The sequence below is a fragment of the Gambusia affinis genome, linkage group LG08 (assembly GCF_019740435.1).
Source record: "Gambusia affinis linkage group LG08, SWU_Gaff_1.0, whole genome shotgun sequence".
NCBI classification, from domain to species: domain Eukaryota; kingdom Metazoa; phylum Chordata; class Actinopteri; order Cyprinodontiformes; family Poeciliidae; genus Gambusia; species Gambusia affinis.
In genome coordinates, this window is record NC_057875.1 from 19,057,620 (window position 1) to 19,077,346 (window position 19,727).

Sequence of the window (19,727 nt, forward strand, 5' to 3'; positions counted from 1 at the left end):
ACCTGTAAGCACAGTCATCCAGTTGATAGAAATCCTAAACCATCAATTTAGTCTAGCTTCAACGAGTTATTTTAGTGTAGAGAGCAAAAAGATAAGTACATTTCTATATGCTCATAAGATTAAACACCACGTTTATGCATACGAGTTCTAAAATCATATACATTTCATAAGTTTCTAGGCATTTTCTGAAAATAAAGCGTAAGGTTTAAATGTTTTAACAGCTTGAAATGTATTTATTTTAATCACAGGAAATTAAAATTTCAGTTAAGATGTTTATAATTGTAACTGTGACAACAGGATGTGTGTGACCAGTCTTGAATGCTGATAAGACCTACGGTGCCATGCAAAGATCTTCATTCCCTGTGAACCTTTCCCCATTGTGCTGTTATACAGCCACCATCTTTAAATTACCTTTCTCAGGATCTCAAGTGATAGAATCACCTGTTGTGTTCGTCTCCACCGGCTTTGCAAATCCGCAGACGAAATCTTTTCTCATTCACTGTTGCAAAGAATCTCAGGGTCAGCCTGACTGGACCTGTGAATAGCACTTTTCGAGTCTTTCCACCAGCTCTGAGTCACTTTTAAGTGATTTCCAGACGGTGAACCAAAGGGATTCAGAAAGATGAGCCGTCAAATGTTTGACATTTGTTTTGTGCCGCTCAGATGCTGAAGAAGATTTCCTCCGAAGAACCTCTGGAGGACAGATCCACGCCCGAGCTGGACGCGCTGAAGCACAGAGACTGGGTGAGACGGCGCAACAGAGTTCACAGAAAGGACAACGGCAGCGTTGTGTGTCTGAGCGGGTGCAGGCAGAGCCGTCACGCTGACAGAAGCAGATGTGTTGCTGTTGTTTCCCACACCGCCAGGCTCGTCTGTGGGTGCAGCTGATGAAGGAGCTGAGGCAGGGTGTGAAGCTGAAGAAGGTCCAGGAGCAGCCGTTCAACCCGCTGCCCACCGAGTTCAGCCTGACGCCCTTCGAGATGCTGATGCAGGACATTCGAGCTCGCAAGTTCCAGCTCCGCAAAGTCATGGTGAGAGTCGACGGCTCCGGTTAGAGTTCGACTTTTACTGGAACAACAGAAGAGCTGCTGGAGGAATAAAGATGCGAAATAAAGAGACGTTTCAGTTTTTGGTTCACGTTTAAAAGCTAAAAGCGGCTAAATATCTTCTAATCACTAAATGAACCATGTAGCACCTAAATTGGAAAAGTGGGGATGTTCACCTGAAGTGTTTGTTACAAAAACGCTCAATCTTGGCCTCGTTCAACAAAAGCATAGGGTCTCAGAGGAAGCCTCAGAAGCGCGTAGTAAAAAGCTCATGGTGTGAGGAAAGGAAAACTGCAATACACTTCAACCTACTAGGTGACTTACAGTACAGACCAAAAGTTTGGACACACCTTCTAATTGAATTCAATTAGAAGGTGTGTCCAAACTTTTGGTCTGTACTGTATGTATGTTTTCTGCAGCTCTCTGAAATTGAGCTTTTCTTTTACCTCTGACTTTACCTAATCTGCTTTACGCTGCACACCAGACACGTCTGCCAGATCAAACAAGGGCAGAATGGGAGTAAAAAGGGAAAAAAATAAAGAGAAAAGAATCTAGTCTAACAAAAGACAGAAAAGAAAAAAAGATAAAAGGAAAAGAAAGAATAAAGCAGCAACAAAAAAAACAAAACAAAAAAACAAATTCAACTATGCATAATTGAATATTATAAAACATGTGAACTGAAATTGGGTCCCAAATAACATTCTGATTAGGGCCTCATTCAGCTTTAGAGTGGCCCTGCAAAGTCTTTAGCAGAGAGAGTCCACAATGTGATATCAGTACAGAGGCTAAAACATCCACTAAGAGAAGATAATTGTTAGAAATCTTCCAGAAAATTCAATCCAAGAAGCACGGAGGACAGAAATTAATGGTAAAATTATATCAAAGATCCACCTTTCTAGCTTTGTAGCAACTAAAATTGATACAAAAAGGCTAAAAACAGCTGGAGTTCATCAACTTAGACACGTTGAGTTCAGTTTGCTAGCTACAGATACCGAACTCCTCAATTATCCATCAGCTTACACAGTTTTAAATCAGCTAACTAGCGCAGTTAGCTGATTTGGGTTTCAAATTATCCCCACAAATGTGATCCACAAAAACAAAAGCAAACAACAACAACAACAAAAAAAAAAACAATTTTAAAGACAATTGCTGGGAGATGTTTTCATCACCACCAGGCGGAGCTTCAGCAGGAAGACGCTGAACTCGGACCCAGAAAGCAAACGTTGATGGTGTGGTGGAGTTAGCCTGGAGGCCAGATGCATTATTCAGCTCAGTGACACAAATATTAACGAAACCCTCCCGCCTTCTGTTGTCCCGGCCGCATTGCAGGTCTTTTAAAAAAAAAAAAATTGCTTCAGTGCTGAAAGCAGTGTTCAGCTGTTACTGTTTTATGGTGTTTATACATCAATAGAGAGTCGCGTTGTGTGAAGCTACAAATCACAGCTAATGCTGCTCATGTGTGCTTTAAAGAGCCTGGTGTCTTTAAAGCTGCCTTTAAACATTATTGAAGCTTCAATGTAAGATTTTTTTTTGTTGTTACAATTCGATGTTGTTCTGTTGCATAGTGGCTGACTGTACGATTTTTCGAGTTCCCTAAGTTGACGTTGTGTTTCCTGCCTTGTGAAGGTGGATGGTGATATTCCTACCAGAGTGAAGAGAAGTGCCCATGAGCTGATCCTGGACTTCATCAGGTCCAGACCTCCTCTTAAACCTGTAAGTGGATCCATTTGCAGGGGTTCACACCTATTGCACCAAACTTCCACTTATTTTATCGGGGTTTTGTTTTGTAAACACAAGGTAGAGCTGAAGGCAAATGATGCCAAAACCCCTCCCCCCCCAAAACTATAACTCCTCAAAAATGTTTTGCAATCAGTACTTAGAAGCTGCTCCTTGAAGCTGCAGGTCTTTGGGGGATATGTCTCTTCCTATTTACAAAACTACAGCTGAATGTTTGCTTTTTGTTCTCTAAGCTGAAGAGTTGGCAGATAGATGCTGTTTTCTATAGTTGAACCTCTGATCCAATCTCAAGTCTGACATGTTTATCTAGGATTTTCTGGTTATAAGTGAAATCATCTGCCAGTGAAACTAGTAAGTTTTCATCCATTTTAAGAAATTGTTGACTTAAGAAAAGTTCTTATTTGCACTAGAAACTAGACCAAAAACAGTTGGTAGGGGTGTCACAATAAAGGATAAACTAGATATTTATCTGCCAAAAAAATGTCTGAATCCACTCCACAGTTCTGAGTTTATGATTTTCAGCCACATAAAATCCCCAAAGGCGCATTGAGATTCTTTGTGGTTGTAACAAGAGAGAATCTGGAGAAGTTTTAGGGGTGTGAAAACTTTACCGGTGCTTTTTGTATAAATAGGACAACTTTGCCTGGTGGGACATGAAGAAGCTTGGTTTCCTGTGTTTTCTTTTCTCTGAATGAGCAGATGTGGTGAAATGTTTTCTTCTGGTTAGGTCTCGGAGCGCAGCCTTCCTCCTCCTCCTCCACGCCAGCAGTCGCTTCATGAGCGGGTTCTGGCAGAGATCAAGCAGGAGAGGAAGCTCAGGCCTGTGGCGCCACACACCGCCAGGCGTAAGAGAAAACCTTTTATACTTTCACCTTCTGAAGTGTCATACAAAATGTTGATTCCAGTTTCGAGACACTACAAACGCCTCGCATCTGGAAAAACATAATCCGTTAATTTGTCTTTATCCCACCCTGAGGAGAGAGACAAGGTATGATAAAAGAGCTTAAAGGAAGAAGTCAGTAAAAATATTTGAAGTATTAAAAAAACCAAACAACTGAATGACTGTGTGTCAGGTCGGGTGTTTTGGTCTAAAAAGGTACAAAATCTACTCTTTAGAGAGGAGACTTTGTTCCTGGCATGATATAAATTGATAAACATCTTTGAGTTCTGCAACCCAGAAACATTAATTCTGCAGCCATGCACATTTAGAAGTTCAGGTTGATGTTTTTCTCCCTAAAGAAGAGCACCAGAATGGGAGCTGAAAGCTGCTGAATTTTATTTAAAATGGTGAACTCTACAAGAAAGTGTTTACTGAGGTTCAGTGACAGTTTTGCATGAATGGTACCCTAGAGGGGATCGCCTCCTTCTGCTTCCTGAAATGAGTTTTTAATCCTGCAAGCTAATTTAAAAGACATCATTCTGGAGATATTTACTATTTTACAGCCACACGTGTCCACAAACAGAAAATCCATCCCACTTATCATGATCAAATGGGCAGCTGCCCATAATCATTAAGTTTGAATTTTACTGGATCTGAACCGTGCATCTATTGATCTGAATTGATCGTCGCTCTGTATATTGATGAAGTGCTTTGAGAAGACATTCATTTTGAATTGTAGATAAAGTGAAGTGAATTAAACCTGAATTTAATTTCCCATAGACCTTTGCACAGATTTCTAATAATGTGTCACCTCCTCCTGGCCATCAGACTAAATGCAACTAAAAACAACTTCTATTGGACTCCATTTTAAGCCTTCCTAAATGTAGTTAAGATTATGGCAGATACAATTTTAATTGGTTGTATTTTAAATTTATTCATTCATATATCATTTTTTCCATCACTGTTTTCTGCCTTTTTGAGTCATTTTAAGTAGAATGATAAGTTAGAACTGAACACTGATCTGATAAAACCTTTCTGTTTACAATTCCACCCATTTTGCTGATGCACGGTGTCAAATTTTATAAATACTGAGCAGCTACTGTCAGATGAAGGTCGGCTAGTTTATCCTTTTTGTGGGAGAAAGAACATAAATAATAGGACAGATGATGTTTAAAGCTGCAGAGTCTTAAAAAAACCTAAAGTAAAACAATCCGATTCTCATAAAGGCATTATTTATTAGTTACGCACAGCAGAGAAAATAATATTTCAATCTATTAATCGCAGACACTCCTGAGCTCCACTGCCTGTGTGGTTCTCCGTCTCCCTTAGAAGGAAAACAATCTTGACCTTCTGATTATGTTAAATTCACAAAACAAGAAATAATCATTTGAAAACTGGCCTTTAATTCAGCCTTCACTAACAAGAAGTAAAATTGGAAGAAACAAATGTGCAACCATTTGTAATCAGTGAAGCTAATCGGTTCAACAAAAACCAACCAGTATATAAAAGCTAGATTTTCTGTTGATTTCTTGGACTTAATTTCTTTATCTCAGCAACAGTCATACTAAATGTATTGTTGCACTTTATATTTCATATTATATATTCATAAAATCTCTCACCAACAAACAGAAAATGTTTTCTGCATCACATTATGTCTGTTCTTGACTGCTTCTTTTAAACGTCTCCGTCTTCAAATGAGAACATTTAGTCTCGTTGACTTGGTGACCCGTGTGGACAAGGAGAAACCCGAGTAGAAAAGATGGAATAAAGTTGAACAAAGTTTGCTTATTGTTAAGAAAGCATCACTAATTCTGGTCATGTTTTGTTCTTTGTAAGCAAAACAGAAGACGCGTCAGTTTTATTATTTCCTTTTTCTGTTTAAAAAAAAAAAAAAAAAAACCCAAAGAAAAACAAAATGAGGGCCTACGCCAGATGTCAGCTACGAATGGACAGAGTAATGCCGAGGTTGGCATTAATGTTTTAGGTGAAAGGAAAACGAGAAATGCATTAGATTTTTGTGACCCACTTATTCAAAATGCAGCAGCTACAGTCACTCTGATGTCTCCGAATGATTGTGAGGATGAGCTCCAGATGCTGAAGTTGCACACGAAGCACGCCTGAGCTTCCCCGCCTTCTCATCCGAGAGCTCCTGACTTCCCTAACGCTGCGATTGCTTCTCTTCTCTCAGCCTTCGGCTCGCTGCCCTGTCTGGCTCAGACGTGTCCTTGCGATGTCAAATCCACGTCGTGCATTGATCTGTCTGTGTCGGAGCCTCGGCCGTCGCTGCGGCCTCGCGTCCTGCTCAAGGCCCCGACGCTGGCTGAGATGGAGGAGATGAGCATCTCTGAGGTGAGAAAGAGCCACCGGCGGTCGCTCGTTTTGATTCCGTGTTTCTCACTCTTGCTCCTTGCATTGGTGGGTTTGGTTTCTTCTCTGCCGAGAGATGAATCCTGTTTTGATTTTGGACAAAGAGAAACATTTTTATGCAGATTTAGTGATTTGTAAAATATCAAACCTGTGAAATTTAGGTTTGCACAAACATCCAGACTAAAGATATTTCTTCCATCTGAAAGGTTTTAATGCTTTCAGATGGAAAGCATTAAAAAAAGAAAGCATTTCAGTTTCCTTTTTTTGACATATGTAATAACGTGCTGTAAATGTTGGAAAAGCTACCTTGGATACTTAATAAAAATGTTTAGAAAGTCTGCTTCACGTTTTGTTTTTGAAATTTGTAATTTGATGAAGACAAAATGCATGGAATTGTCAGTATTTGTTTTAAAAAGCAGGACACAAATTTGAATGTATTTGTATTAGTATTGTTATTGTTATTATGGTTATTATAGGCAAAGGTTCGGTGATTGCTGATTTAACTGGTTGTTAGTCACTTGGTATTGCATTCAAATTGCTTCAGTGCTTAAAAAAAGATAAATATATAGCCACGTGTGTCTTTTAATTAATAAATACTACAACTAAGAATTAAAATAGTTACCTTTTTTAGTTTTCAACAGTATTGCAGCACAAAATGTCTGAACACAGACCTATGAGATATTACAACCCGTTCTCACTCCCAACTCGTCATATATTGACGCGTGGGACGTCCTTTCACGTCAATATGTGACGCGAGGGGTTTTACCTTATGCCTTACCGTAATTTTTTCCCTAAACCTAACCAATTTGCGGGGTTTTGAAGTTTCGGCAGTGTTTGCGAGGACCCTTCGCATGAATAATCCATGTAAAACATGCGACCTTCCGAAATCGTCAAATTCGTCAACATTTTACGGTGAAGGAACCTGTTTGTCGTCACATATTGATTTGAAGGGCTACCCTTCGCGTCAATATGTGACGCATGGTCAGACGGCGTCCCAACTCGTCAATATATGACGAGTCGGGTGTGAGAATGTGTTGGATATTAACAGATTTTTATAATGACTTGAATAAAATCTCAGGTGATAAAGAAAAACTTTTCATTAAATTTGTAGGTGGTAGTTTTCCTTTTTTTTCTGTGTTTTTGCAATCATATTGATTTTCTTGAGATTGTCTGATTGTTAAAAATCTGGCAGCTTGGCTTGAATGTGTAAATTTTAACTCAAAAGTTAAATTTCTGTCAGGCATGACTGAAGAAAAAAATGCTAAACTTTCTACATCCATTACCTGAACAATGTTCCAGTCCTGTTCATCCCACAAACCTACAATTGCAGCGTTTGTACAGCATCTATTGTACGTCTTTTACCTGAAAGAGAATTTAAGTTTGACCTTTGTAAAAATATATCTGACATAAATTTACACTGAACATTTACATTTACATTGTAAAAATAAGCTAGATGGAGGTCAGCAACTTGAGATTTAGAATTTTGATTAAAAAAAAAAGTCCATTGTATCATAGATAAATGAATAATTTGGTTATTTTTTTCATACTATTCCAACGTTGTGTAATAATTTACGTCTTTCGTTGAACCCCGGCAGGAAGAGGATTCCCCGGACGGTGGGGACATGAGGAGGACAGAGAGCTCTCTGGCGCCGCTGAAAAGAGATCGATCGTTTTCGGAGCAGGACCTGGCCTTTCTCCGCGGGGACTTGCTTCCCTCGCTGTCGGAGTCGGCCCAGCTGGGCGAGACAGTCAGACTGCAGGACGTGAGGCCGCGGTCCAGAACGCTGACTGGTGCCGGAGCGCCTCCTTATCACCGAGGTCTGATGGATTTCCACTCGCCAAATATCCTTGCATCAATTTAGCGGCTAAAGAGATTTCAAACAACAAGGCATTTTAGACTTTTACTGGTAAAACGTTTTAAAACCGCAGTGGGATGTTGTGTTGTTGTTGTTGTTGTTGTTTATTTATTTTTACAATTATAAGCCATATTGTGTTGATCTACAGCATAAAATCCCAATAATATTTCCGAAGGTTTTGTCGTAATGCAGGAAAAAGTGAAAACATCTCGGCAGTATGAATACTTTTGCAAGGTAGCAGGACTAGTTAGAAACTCAAATCTTTTTGTGTCTCAATCACAGCCAATTCAGGGATGTGCAGTCATTACACTCTTCTGCCCATCTGCATCTTGACTCGCATCTGGAGCTTGTGGGAGTGTTACGGCCCTTTTAGTTTGGCTGAAAGGAAGATGATTGGGAAGCCCAGCTGTTTGCTCTCAGCAGCAGTTTTAATTCTCCTCCTCTAGAGGGAGACAAAGCCTCAGAAAGCAAATCCAGGTGGTTGTGATGCATCTTCCTTCTGCAAAGGCAAATAAAAACATGACATCACTGGATGCAGTGAGACATAAAAAAAAAATAAGATGAAAGATGGACAAATTAAAAAAAAAATCTGCTTAAGAATTAATCTGAGATTTATTACTTTTATGTTTTGTTTTGTTTTTCAGTTCAAATTGACTTCAGTGAAGATAATGTGTCGGTCGAAGCCAAACAGAGGCTTCAATTGTTTAATTTTTTACCTGCCGGCTTTACAAAAGCACAGCAATTAAAGTTTGGACAGAACAGAAAGTTATTGTAGGGATAGAATAAACACCAGTTAAAGAAGTATTCAAGTAAACTTACCCGAGTAACCATTTTTTTCAGTTCTGCACTCTGTAAAGCATCACTGGGAAAATAATAGGCTTACATTAGTTGGTTAACAACAACTTGACTGACATGCAGTTGTTAGCTTGGAAAGTATAGGATTTTAAAGCACAGAACCTCAGTAAGAGAGAAAGGTGGCTCCATTAGCTTCTACAACATGACTGGGGTTTTCTTAGCAGCCATATTTTTCTTCCTTATGAAATGAAAGGTTGTTGCTTGGCTAGCAGAGTACACAGAAAAAAAATCTTAAACTATAAGTGCATAGGCACACTTATTTATTTATTTAAATTTATTTATAGGCACATTTACTTCTTGCTAGCGAGGGAAAACTGTGGCATTATGGAACGTCATTATTGATATTTTTACCAGCACCGACTAGTGACTCTGTCCTCAGATTTTGACTTTCAGGTTAATGAAAAAGGGGAAATTTGTCATATTCAGAAAAAAAAACATGCTTTCTTTAGGTTGCATATAGAAAATTAAGAACTTAAGATGAACATATTAGAGCAATACTGTGCAAAAACTTTAAACCAAAGCAGCTGAAGACTTCAAAATATGTTAGAAAGCCTGGAAAACAAAATAAGAGTGTGGTGGCGCTAAACACCAAGTAGTGTTCATTCGACAAACTTTCCAGTGGTTCTAAAAAACGGAGAATTAATGTTCAGCATGGCTTTCCATGTAGCAGTCATGTTTCAACATGTGCAGTGTGCGGCAACATGTGGGGGAGGGGCAGCTCTGTAACTCCTTATCCCAAACAGTGAGATTTTAGCTCTTATTCTGTGTTGGAACTATATATTTTTAGGTAAGCAGCCCAGCAACAAACCCACTGATTTTACGACAAATGTCACTCTTTATTTCCTCCATTTCTAGCTTAGGCTGGACAAATAATTTGGTGATTTGCAAAGACATTACGTCGCTGCTGCCTCCGTTCTCTGGTCCAAGTACAAAAAGTTATTAAATTACTGCTGCTTCACTGAAATAAGAGCCTTTTCTCTCCACGCTGGAACAGCAGCCACTGACGGGGATCCGATCAGCCCTGCGGATGCTAATAGACGTTTGATGGATTGTAATTAGATAAAAAGATGTGCTGATAAAGTCAGACTGGGTGATGGGGCTTCAGCAGCGCAGGTTCAGCTCGATGGCAATAATTTGTGCACTAACAGCCTCGCCGTCTGAAAAACGATCCCGGTCCACTCCCAGCTTCTGCACAGCTGCCGTGCAATCCGCAGAAGCTCATCACGTAGTGCTTAACCCCGCCAACAGGGGGCTCTGTTGCTTAAACTGTGTGTAGGGATGTAAGCCTGTAAGCTGCATCTGTCATCAGCAGCTGATCCAAATTATGTGCACGGATGATGTTTACTGGCCTGTCTCAGCCATCTTCTCGGCCTGTTGGAGCCAAATCGACGGCCTCCATCTGCAGCAGCAGTTTGAGCCGTGTGAGGACCGCCCGCCCCTCACTGTGAACTACGTAGCAGACGTAGCCAAATCTCCCTCCTGAAATCAGATTAATAATACACGACAGCTTTAGAGGAGTTCGCCGAACGCTGTACGGGGCTGAGATCTGCGACGGTGCTGAATGAAAGAGGCTGATGGGTAATTCATGGAGTAGTTGTGTTACATGTGCCTTCCTCATCCGGTCTCAGCTGTACACATTTGATACAACCTCCACCTCTCTGTATTTTATTCATTATTTCCTCTCAGTGACTTTTAATCCGTTTCTCCACACCCAGCTTCCTTCCCCGTCTACGGCTGGGTGCCCCCGTCTCCCGCTCGCCTGTCTCTGAGTTCGGTCGACGAGGCCACGGAGGGTCTCGAGACGACGTCGGACTCCAGGAGCGAAGACCAGTGGATGGTGAGATAAAATCCCAGCAGCCTCAGAGACAGTGAAGAAAGAACACTGCGAAGAGCTAGATTCAATATTAGGTCTTTCAAACCTCAATTTCCCGAATAAGTGAGAAGATAAAGATCAGATGAAACCTCTAAAAGGATGTGGTTGTTTGGTTTTTATTAACCATCAATCAGTCCAATCTAATCCACACACACTGTGGCAGTAATGGATCATGATCTAATTCAAAACATCCCCTTTCCCATTTGTTTTTTTATTATTACTATTAAATGTTATTTCACCAGCAAAATCCCACTGACATAAAAAAAATCTATTTTACAAGAGAGTCCTGGCCAACACTGGCAACCGCACACAAAATCTGCTGAACATTCACAGCAAAATGAAGGTTTTGTTAGCCGTAAAGGCGGTGTTAACGTGTTAACTTGGTTAAAACCCAGTGACGTTTTTTTTTTGCTTTTATTGGGACATCCCAATGAGTTCCAGGACCAGAATAGATCTACTAGGACTGGCCCACATTTTGGATCACTTCCTCTAAAGGAAGACACCAAAGCGCGATATAATTACAGGTTCAAGTGACCCTAACTAACTCAGTGACTCTACTCTGACCTCTCTCTCTACATATAGGATGTTAAATTACAGTACAGACCATATGTTTGGACACACCTTCTAAATGAATCCAATTAGAAGGTGTGTCCAAACATTTGGTCAGTACTGTATATCCTCAATCTTGATCTTCTAATATTTTGGTGGACATTTAAATCAGGAGCTTTGGCTTCTGGGTTAGCTCCTTTTTCATCATAATAATAGAAACGCTCCGATCTCTCCGTCATACCATTACTTTTAAAGAAGACACCAAGACACTCAAACCTTCCCTTGAGGAAAGAGATTAACCTCCATCTGGAGGAAGAGTCCAGGTTTTTCTGGTATGGATCCATGGCCTCTGACCAGAGCTGACTCTCTTCTTGGCCACTTCCCAAACGGCTGCAGACTCTAACGGAACCACATCAGCTGTATAAAGTAAAGATCGGAATATCCTATTGAGATGCTGTTCATGAAAACACCTAATGCCCCAGGAATGCTGATGCACATTCAGCTTTAGATTAACAGCAGCAGGTTCTGCAACATGAACAATACCGTTACAGTTTTAGAATATCCTCTTTATAACCCATTCTGAATTTATTTATTGTTTAAATCATACATGTATGTGTTTATCGAGTCATCAGGCTGATGGGTCCTCTTCCTCCTCCTGGATTTTTCTTCAGGAGGAGTTCAGCCACCCCGTTGAGAGTCTGGCCCTTACTTTGGATGAGATCATCAATGTGCGTCGAGTACTCGTCAAAGCAGAAATGGAGAAATATCTTCAGAGCAAAGAGTTGTACAGCAACCTGAAGCGAGGAAAGGTAGCAGCTTTGGTTTCCTTGTTGCTCTTGCCTCTGCTGTGTTTGCAGTAAATGTTGTCAGTATTTACATGCATCTGATTCCTCAGGTTTGCTGCTGCTGCAGAGTGAAATTCCCTCTCTTCTCGTGGCCGTCCACATGCTTACTGTGCAAAAGGTAGCCAAGAAAAGTTTGACTGGACCTTCTGAGCGTTTTTGGAATATTTATTCTTAATAATTTTATCTTTAAACATGATCTCGTGTTTAAATTTCACATGAAACACGGAAAGTCTGAATTTCTCCTAAGCATTAGCCACTTTTATGTTTTTCGATCTTTAAATGTCTGATGTTGTCTCAAAGATTTGTTTTCAAAATCTTTGAATTAATTAAGTCCCAAATTAAAAAATATACAATAAGGCAATCAAACTTGTTTTCATGCAATCATTTCTGCAGCTTGACATCCCATGACTGTAGTGCGAAGCACAGGAATTAGTAACTATTTAAGATTTGAATTGTAATAACACTCATTTGTTTTTGTTCCTCTTGCAGGTCAGTGTGTGGCTCTTGTAGTGCAAAGGTAACTTTAGACATATAATATTTATTTTATTCCCAAATACTAGTTTGTGTCACTCTATGTTTTAAATTGTTTTATATATTTTTTAATAGTTACACTCATAAAAATACCACAGGTTGATTTTCATTGCTTGAAGCAAACAATGTTGTTTGTTGGATTGGGATCATGGACAGTTTGGAAAGGGGTAAACACAAAAAGCATTGCACAAAAAAACTATTTATTATTCCCTCTGATTAATTAGCATTTGCCGTCTAATTGACCTACGTTAGTCATTTGGTCCCATACTTAAAACTGGCCCAATATTAATGACTTATGTTTATTTCCATCTAGTTGCCTTTAGTATATGTGTTTCAGGAGAGACAGGAAGTGTGTCCTGTGGCATTTGTTTGGTCATGTGACTCCGATCCAGAGCTGGATTGTTTGGTGTTTAACAGTCTGGTCGTTTTTTCTTGGTGTTCAAAGGGCAGGGAAGTATGTATAATGTTGGTTATCAGCCACAGGGGAAATGTTAATATTGGATATCAATGCTGACCTAAATTATCATGAAGGTGCATCCCTACTCTGTTTATATGGCTTGAACAGTAGTTGGTTTATGTAAAGTTTATAATGCAGAGCACGTTTTTCAAGTTGAAACAAGTCGTCTCCATGACCATCATTTTATGACAAAATGTGAATCAGAAATTAAGGCGATTTAAACAACTGCAATCGCCACATTTATCCACCTCTATTATTTCTACTCAGTGACGTCACAATGGCAAAAGAACATGTAATTTCACTATTTTAATCATGTGCAAATTCAAAAGCTTACAGCTTTAATAGAACAAATTTATCTCCTGTTAATCTTTTGATTATGTTTACTAGTTGTTTATTTTGCGAGTCAGTTTAAAAACAGTTCATGAAAAGTATTAAGGAATGTAAGAAAGGTTGCAGCAGAAACAGGTAAATAAAGGTATTTTGGTTTTTAACACTGGTTTAATCCTCTGTTGACGTCAAATTTCTTTTTTTTTTTGCTCTTTTTGTTTGTTTTTGTTTTTGTTTGTCGCCTCAGTCCCGGCCCGTGTTGGATGTGTGGTTCTGTGCTGTGTAGGTTTGGATATGTTGTGCTTTTTTGTTTGTTTGTGGTCCATGTGGTGCTGTGGCTCATCTGTGTTGATGTCACTCTAATCGTTTTATTAAAAATGTCTGCATTTGCTTGTAGGTGTGTTCAGTGCTTTCTTGCTGTGCAATGAGAGTAAAATAATACTGATAAATTGTATGAATCAGTTATTATCAGTATGTATTTTTAATGAACATGACTGCTTCTTTTCCTCCAACTTTCTGCTTTTTCTGACTGGATTGTTGTTCACGTTTCTTGACTTCAGATGAAGATTCCCTCCAAGAAGATGGCTCACATTCCTGTGTACACTGTGGGATTTCACGGCACCCCAAAAGGCCATGGACACAAAAGCCAAGTCTACAAGTGAGTCTTTGCATTTATTAAGCAATTTAAAAAGTCTAAGTAACTGGATACCTCTGAGTTGGTCCCAGAGAAAAGGTGATAGTGACGCAATCAATTTGTCTGCTAAGAGCAGGCTGTTGCCAACAGAACTGGGTCAACTCAACATGTAAGCTAAAAGAAAGAAAAGAGAAGTGTATATTTCCAGTCCCTCCTCCACAGCAGGACAAATACGTGCGTTTCATAGCCGTCAAACACAGCCGTCCCCAAACTCTTACTTTCGAGGGGAAACGCTGCAACTTTAAGAGTCTTTCATTTTGCGGCAGCCATTCACTAACCGGACAAAACACCTTTTGGAGGCGACAAGGGAAGCTGTGTTGAGTTCAGGCTCGGCAGGTGAAAACGTCGTAAAACCTCACCGTTCTCCAGAATGTTGCCACTTTTAAACATGTTTATTGGAGCACATTCATGCAAATCGGTGCTGGGAACCAAGGTGAGTCTCACACATCACATCTTTATTAGGTGATTTTATGGAAATGTATGAAATGTGTTTATGATTCTTTTTTTTCTTTTTTTTTTCCAATTCTAAACAATTATGAAAGACAGAAAATATAGAATAGCAGGAGTATTTTTAGACTCTGCAGCCTCTGGTTTATTGGTTTACCCAGCAGTATTTGGTTGTGTTTTTCACCGAGTGACACTCTGACGTTGTTAGCATTTGATTAAGCAAATACTCTTTGTTTGTTTATCTTTAGTAAAGAGGAGAAGTTACTGTTAGCGGCATCTTTAGAACATTAATTAAAAGTTTCTTGTAATCTTTGAAGGTGGTTTTGCTTGGTGGTTTATTTGATGCTCAGGTTCCAAAAACCAGTCTGCAGTCAACTTGCATAACTTTCTCAGACCGTCTCTGGCACTGCTGGATTTCTCTCTCGGGTTATCTTTGTTGACTGGAGCACTAAATTCTGTCAGTCTGCCGACCGCAGATTCACCTCCCAACCACAGATTTTTCTTTCACAACGAAAGAGTTGATCTAAGAGACCTGTAGTAAACAACAGAGTAAACCTGGCTTCAGATTAAGAAAATGTTCTCTTACATGTTAGGTTATCACTTGACAAGAATGAAAAAGAGTAAGAAGCATCAAAGGTCCAAGGAAAAACCATCAGGAAGGTCAGAGAGTTGTTGAACCAGACCGCTTTAAAATAATATAAGAAAGCGTGAATAAGAAAACTAATTATATATAAGGAAGAAAAACAACAATAAAATCCGCACCAAACAGGAAGTCAAACTAAGCTCAATGCAAGAGGGATATCTCCAGACATATGCACAGTGTTGTGCATATGTCTGAATTATATGCACACTCTGAATTCAACTAACTTAACGTTAAATGCTCAGTGGAAACTCAGGCAACAAGACAGCTGAGCGTTTTTACTCACATTGGGAATGAAGATGGCCTGACTCGGGACATAAATTAATTGTAAAACCAAGTAATATTTAAATGTTGTTTCTCTCCATTTATCTTTTTATTTGTAGCTTATATTCCTTAATGTTTAAAGTTCCTCTTTATCTCACTTTTTATCTTATTAGTGACGATTTACTAACTTTTTCCCTAATAAGAACTAGAAGCTGGCCTCCTCAAGCCAGCCACCTCCACCTCACACACGCTCCCTCCTTCCTTTGTTGTGTAATCAGTGCAGCGCCTCCAACACGGCCTCTAAGCAGCCATTATGTAATAATTACCCAGCTGTCACTACGATCCTCCCGCCTTGAAGGCAGCCAGTTGGTGAGAAGCAGAGCTGGTGTGGTGTCGTGTTTCTCTGCTCTCAGGGAGGTTTTCATTTTACAACTGAGATTGTTGTTCTTTCAGTCGGAAAGCTCAGTCTTCTCCACAGTGACCGATTTTTCCTGGCTCACTGCTGAAGCATCATTTTCATGCTTTAGTTCACTTCAACATTTGTTTTGCTTTCCATTCATCCAAGCATTTCATCCACTTGAGATCATAGATCTTAATTTTTTTATTTTTATTGTTTGTTTATACTTTGCGTCCACACGTTTTTTCTTTCACTCTGACTTTGGTAGAAAGGAACACAAAATCTACTTTTTCTTCCAAAAATATAAGTTGCAAAGTGAACTATAGACTGTCAGACTGCATATTATTGCAACACTTTTTTCCTAAATTAAATTGGCTAACAATCCTGCCAAAAGTGTTGTAAAAATGTGAACATAAATAAATGTGTTGACTATTTTCAGGTGTTTACTACCAGAGCATAGATAAAAAGATTTTTATTCTCTTTTTGTCATGATGAACAATATTTTCCAAAAATACGTTCCAATGTGGACTTCGTGGGATGAGGTTATCACCGAATTGACTGAACTACCAGTAATAAGCGATTACCAGTAGTTATTTTGATGCATTACTAGTTTTGGAGAATTTTGTTTACTTTAATTTTTACAACCATAAAAAAAAAAAAATCAAGCCCTTTATAGGATCAGAATGCTGTCGCTCATAAAAGTCTGATAATATCAGATTTGTGTAGTTTTTCAGTTTCAGTGAATCCAACCTTTTCATCTGAACTAAGCATAAATATAATAAATATAAACTCTCCAATGTGGGCTAAGCCTTGTTAATACCCCCAAACTCCTCCAATTTTTTCCAGGCTGCAGTTATTCTTGTGCATCTTTTCTTTTTTTTTTTACAGACTTTTTCCTTCCACTCAGCTTTCCATAAATTTGTTTGGATATTGTGTTTCACTTTTTGCATTGAATTACTGAAACAAACAAAAATTTCAATTCTGTTCCACTGTAACATGACGCACTTGTGTTATAGATTCAATGTTGTAATTATTTGTCTACATGTCTGATTTATATAAGATGTGAAGACGTCCCCATCCTCCGTTTCTGCTTGCAGATCCCTGCGGACTCTGTCCCGCCGCTCAGTGGAGGAGGAGTTCCCGCACCTGTACGCTCACGGCTGCACGCTGCGTGACATCTGCGCCGAATGCACAAAGTTCGTCGCTGACGTCATCTCCTCCAGCCGCCGGAGCCTGGACATCCTCAACAACACTCCAAAGAGAGAGGCCAAAGCCGCTCAGAGGCCACAGCTGCAGCGACAGTCCAACTTTGAGGCTTTGCCTCAACCAAACCATCACCACCAACAACCTTCATCGCAGCTCCGCCGCAGCGAGACGGTCCACAGCACGAAGCAATGACTGGCTCAGACTCTGACCTCACTGTGCACACGTTGGTATTTAAAGAGGGTAGGGCTCCCGGAGGGTTGCAGCGTGTCTTAATAATCATATAATCCAGTAAAGGTGCTTCAAAGTTAATTTTGCTGGGTTGGAGCATTAAATGTATCATTTAATAGTGACGTTTAGGTTAAAAGATGAAAAGGAAAAAAAAAAATCACTGAAGCTGTTAAGAACTCTTTAGCAAGAATGTAGAGATGCCAGCTTTTTGCACAACTGCTTCACCTTCCTTATCTCACCATCTCACTCTCAACACACTTGTTCACTTAAATCTCTCTCTGCATCTGCCCTATCTGCTGCACCAAACCTTCACTCACACATTTTGGGCGGGAGGAGTTCAATCAGAGGGGAGCACTGGAGGTTGAGAGGCAGGGCTGCGAGGTTAAAGCTGCGCAGTGTTGCATTAGCATTTAACTCCAATGGGTTGCCTTGTTTTTTTTGTCATGAATGTACCTTACGAGAACAAAATTGCAAACCTAATAGCTTGTAAACAGTAAAATATTTATTTTTAACCATTAAAAAGGGGAGTTAAAAACAATCTGCTGCATAACGAGCCCTTGTGAAGACCCCAGACCTGCGGCAGGGTGGGGGGTGAAACAGCAGCGACACTGTGAATGTAACAGGGTGAAGCTGCGGGCCGCACCTTTAGCCGACGTAGCATGACGACCGCGGTGAGAGGCGAGCAGGTGAATCTCCCGCCTCTCTCACTCCCACATGGACGCTTTGCAATCTGTTCTGGTTTTGTAAACACAACGTGAACCTCGGCTGCAATAAAGATCCAGTGACAAACACAGCCAGTGCTGCATCTGCGAGTTTTACTGTGGGCTCACCAAACAACAGAGGAGCACAGCAGTCCTGCAATTGTACAAATTTGACTGATCAGAACGAGCAGTTGACATGTTGCAGGGAGCACCTTGGAGTATCTTTAATGTCACGCTTGAACAGACATCAGAAATGTCTGTTCAAGTGTTTGTGTAGGCTGCTGCTTTTTGTTAATATTTTTGTGTTTCAGTACTTTTACGGCGATGTTTAGATAACTAGGAGATATTTGACCTTCGGGGGTTCCTGCGTTTTGGTGCTCTGCATGGGTCAAAAGTTGTCAGCAATATATGCAACATATTTTGGTTAATTTTATGTGTAAAGTTATTTATGAATAGACTACTCTACCTGTGTCTCTCAGATGCAAAAAAAAGGGCTTGCGATAGAAAATGTAAGCATATCTTTTCTCCTCGTGTCTCCCAGTGTTCAAATATCCATTTATTCAGAAAATATAACCTTTTTAATAAATGTTGTATTAAAAAATAATTTTATAAAACTATTTAAAAAATGCATTTTCGATAGGGCAAAGATTACTCTATTTTGAAAGGCAAATAAAAAATAAGGACCATGATACAAATGAACCTTTTCCTAATAAACAAAAAATATGATTTATATCAACACACAAGTGTTATGTAACGACAAAGTAAAAAGCTAAAACCACTGGATGAAAATTTAGATAATCAGGAGGGTTATTTTAAAAAGAAATTAAAATAACAGCAACTGTAAAGTGAGTCTTCCTTAAAGTGAGTCCCAACCATTTATACCTGAATAGCAAAATGAATTGAAAAAAAATATTTTAAACGTTTGTAAAATGAGCAGAAGTGAGTGTCTGCTTCATGGTTTCTAAAAGCGGAACTGATGGGAAAATGAAAGTGTCCTGTAAGCAGCAGAGGAATCCATTAATGAAGTAAACGGAGGCTTCGCTTTCTTGTCAGGGACCAATGTGGCCTGTATGGAAGCCCCGCCTCCTGATCATGAATAAATAATTAGGTCTGCGCTCCTATTGGCTGCTTCCTCCTGTCATCTGGCTCTGACTTTACTCTCCGACAGAAGCTGATGTAAGTCTTTTTTCTTAGACTCAAAAAGGAAATACCTTCAGAATAAAAGCGTAGAGAAACCGCATTAAATCTTCCATTCATTGCTGTTGTTACTTCAAGCTTTTAACCATAGTTTAAAAAATTTACATTTAAAAAATTTACATTTTTGATGCTGCTATTTATGTCTGATTATTGAACTTTTGTTTATTATAATTTTTGTAGGTTAGTTTATTTTCAACATAATCCAAATTTACCAACTATTTGAAAAAAACAAAACAAAAAAGAATAATACACTAATTGTTATTATTACAAATATGGGTTGATTTAAAGTGAGTTTTCTCTTTAAATCAATCCATATTTGTAAGAAAATGGATCACAATGTATTCATATAACCCGTATTATTGGCAAGTGAATATTTTTGTGTGATCACGTTCCTGTTTTTGTGTCTACCTAAATTTTTGTTAACTTTTTTCTTAATTAGTTTGGGTATTGAATATACATGTTGAGCAAATATCCGTCAAATAAAAAAACTAATTTGGGTAACGAAGAATTCAGTTAAAATGTAATTATCACAATTCAATTTAAAAATACTTTATCATTTGAGGGAAGTTAAATATTGTAACCCCTAATTTTCTTAATAGAGTTTTGTAGATACTGATGGCTGTGTCGAGG

At 39.2% G+C, this 19,727-nt stretch overlaps 1 protein-coding gene across 1 annotated transcript in view; it reads left to right on the forward strand.

The window, feature by feature from the left end:
- The window catches only part of spire2 (spire-type actin nucleation factor 2), a 29,331-nt gene extending 11,339 nt beyond the window's left edge, over positions 1-17,992 (forward strand). Inside the window, exons 4-15 of the mRNA XM_044124874.1 lie at positions 664-744; positions 867-1,031; positions 2,673-2,759; positions 3,511-3,628; positions 5,852-6,012; positions 7,626-7,848; positions 10,457-10,578; positions 11,835-11,972; positions 12,059-12,126; positions 12,498-12,525; positions 13,884-13,981; positions 16,863-17,992. Coding sequence (XP_043980809.1) covers positions 664-744; positions 867-1,031; positions 2,673-2,759; positions 3,511-3,628; positions 5,852-6,012; positions 7,626-7,848; positions 10,457-10,578; positions 11,835-11,972; positions 12,059-12,126; positions 12,498-12,525; positions 13,884-13,981; positions 16,863-17,163 — 1,590 coding nt within the window. The 3' untranslated portion in view covers positions 17,164-17,992. The remainder of the gene's footprint in view (positions 1-663; positions 745-866; positions 1,032-2,672; positions 2,760-3,510; positions 3,629-5,851; positions 6,013-7,625; positions 7,849-10,456; positions 10,579-11,834; positions 11,973-12,058; positions 12,127-12,497; positions 12,526-13,883; positions 13,982-16,862) is intronic.
- Positions 17,993-19,727: the final 1,735 nt, after the last annotated feature.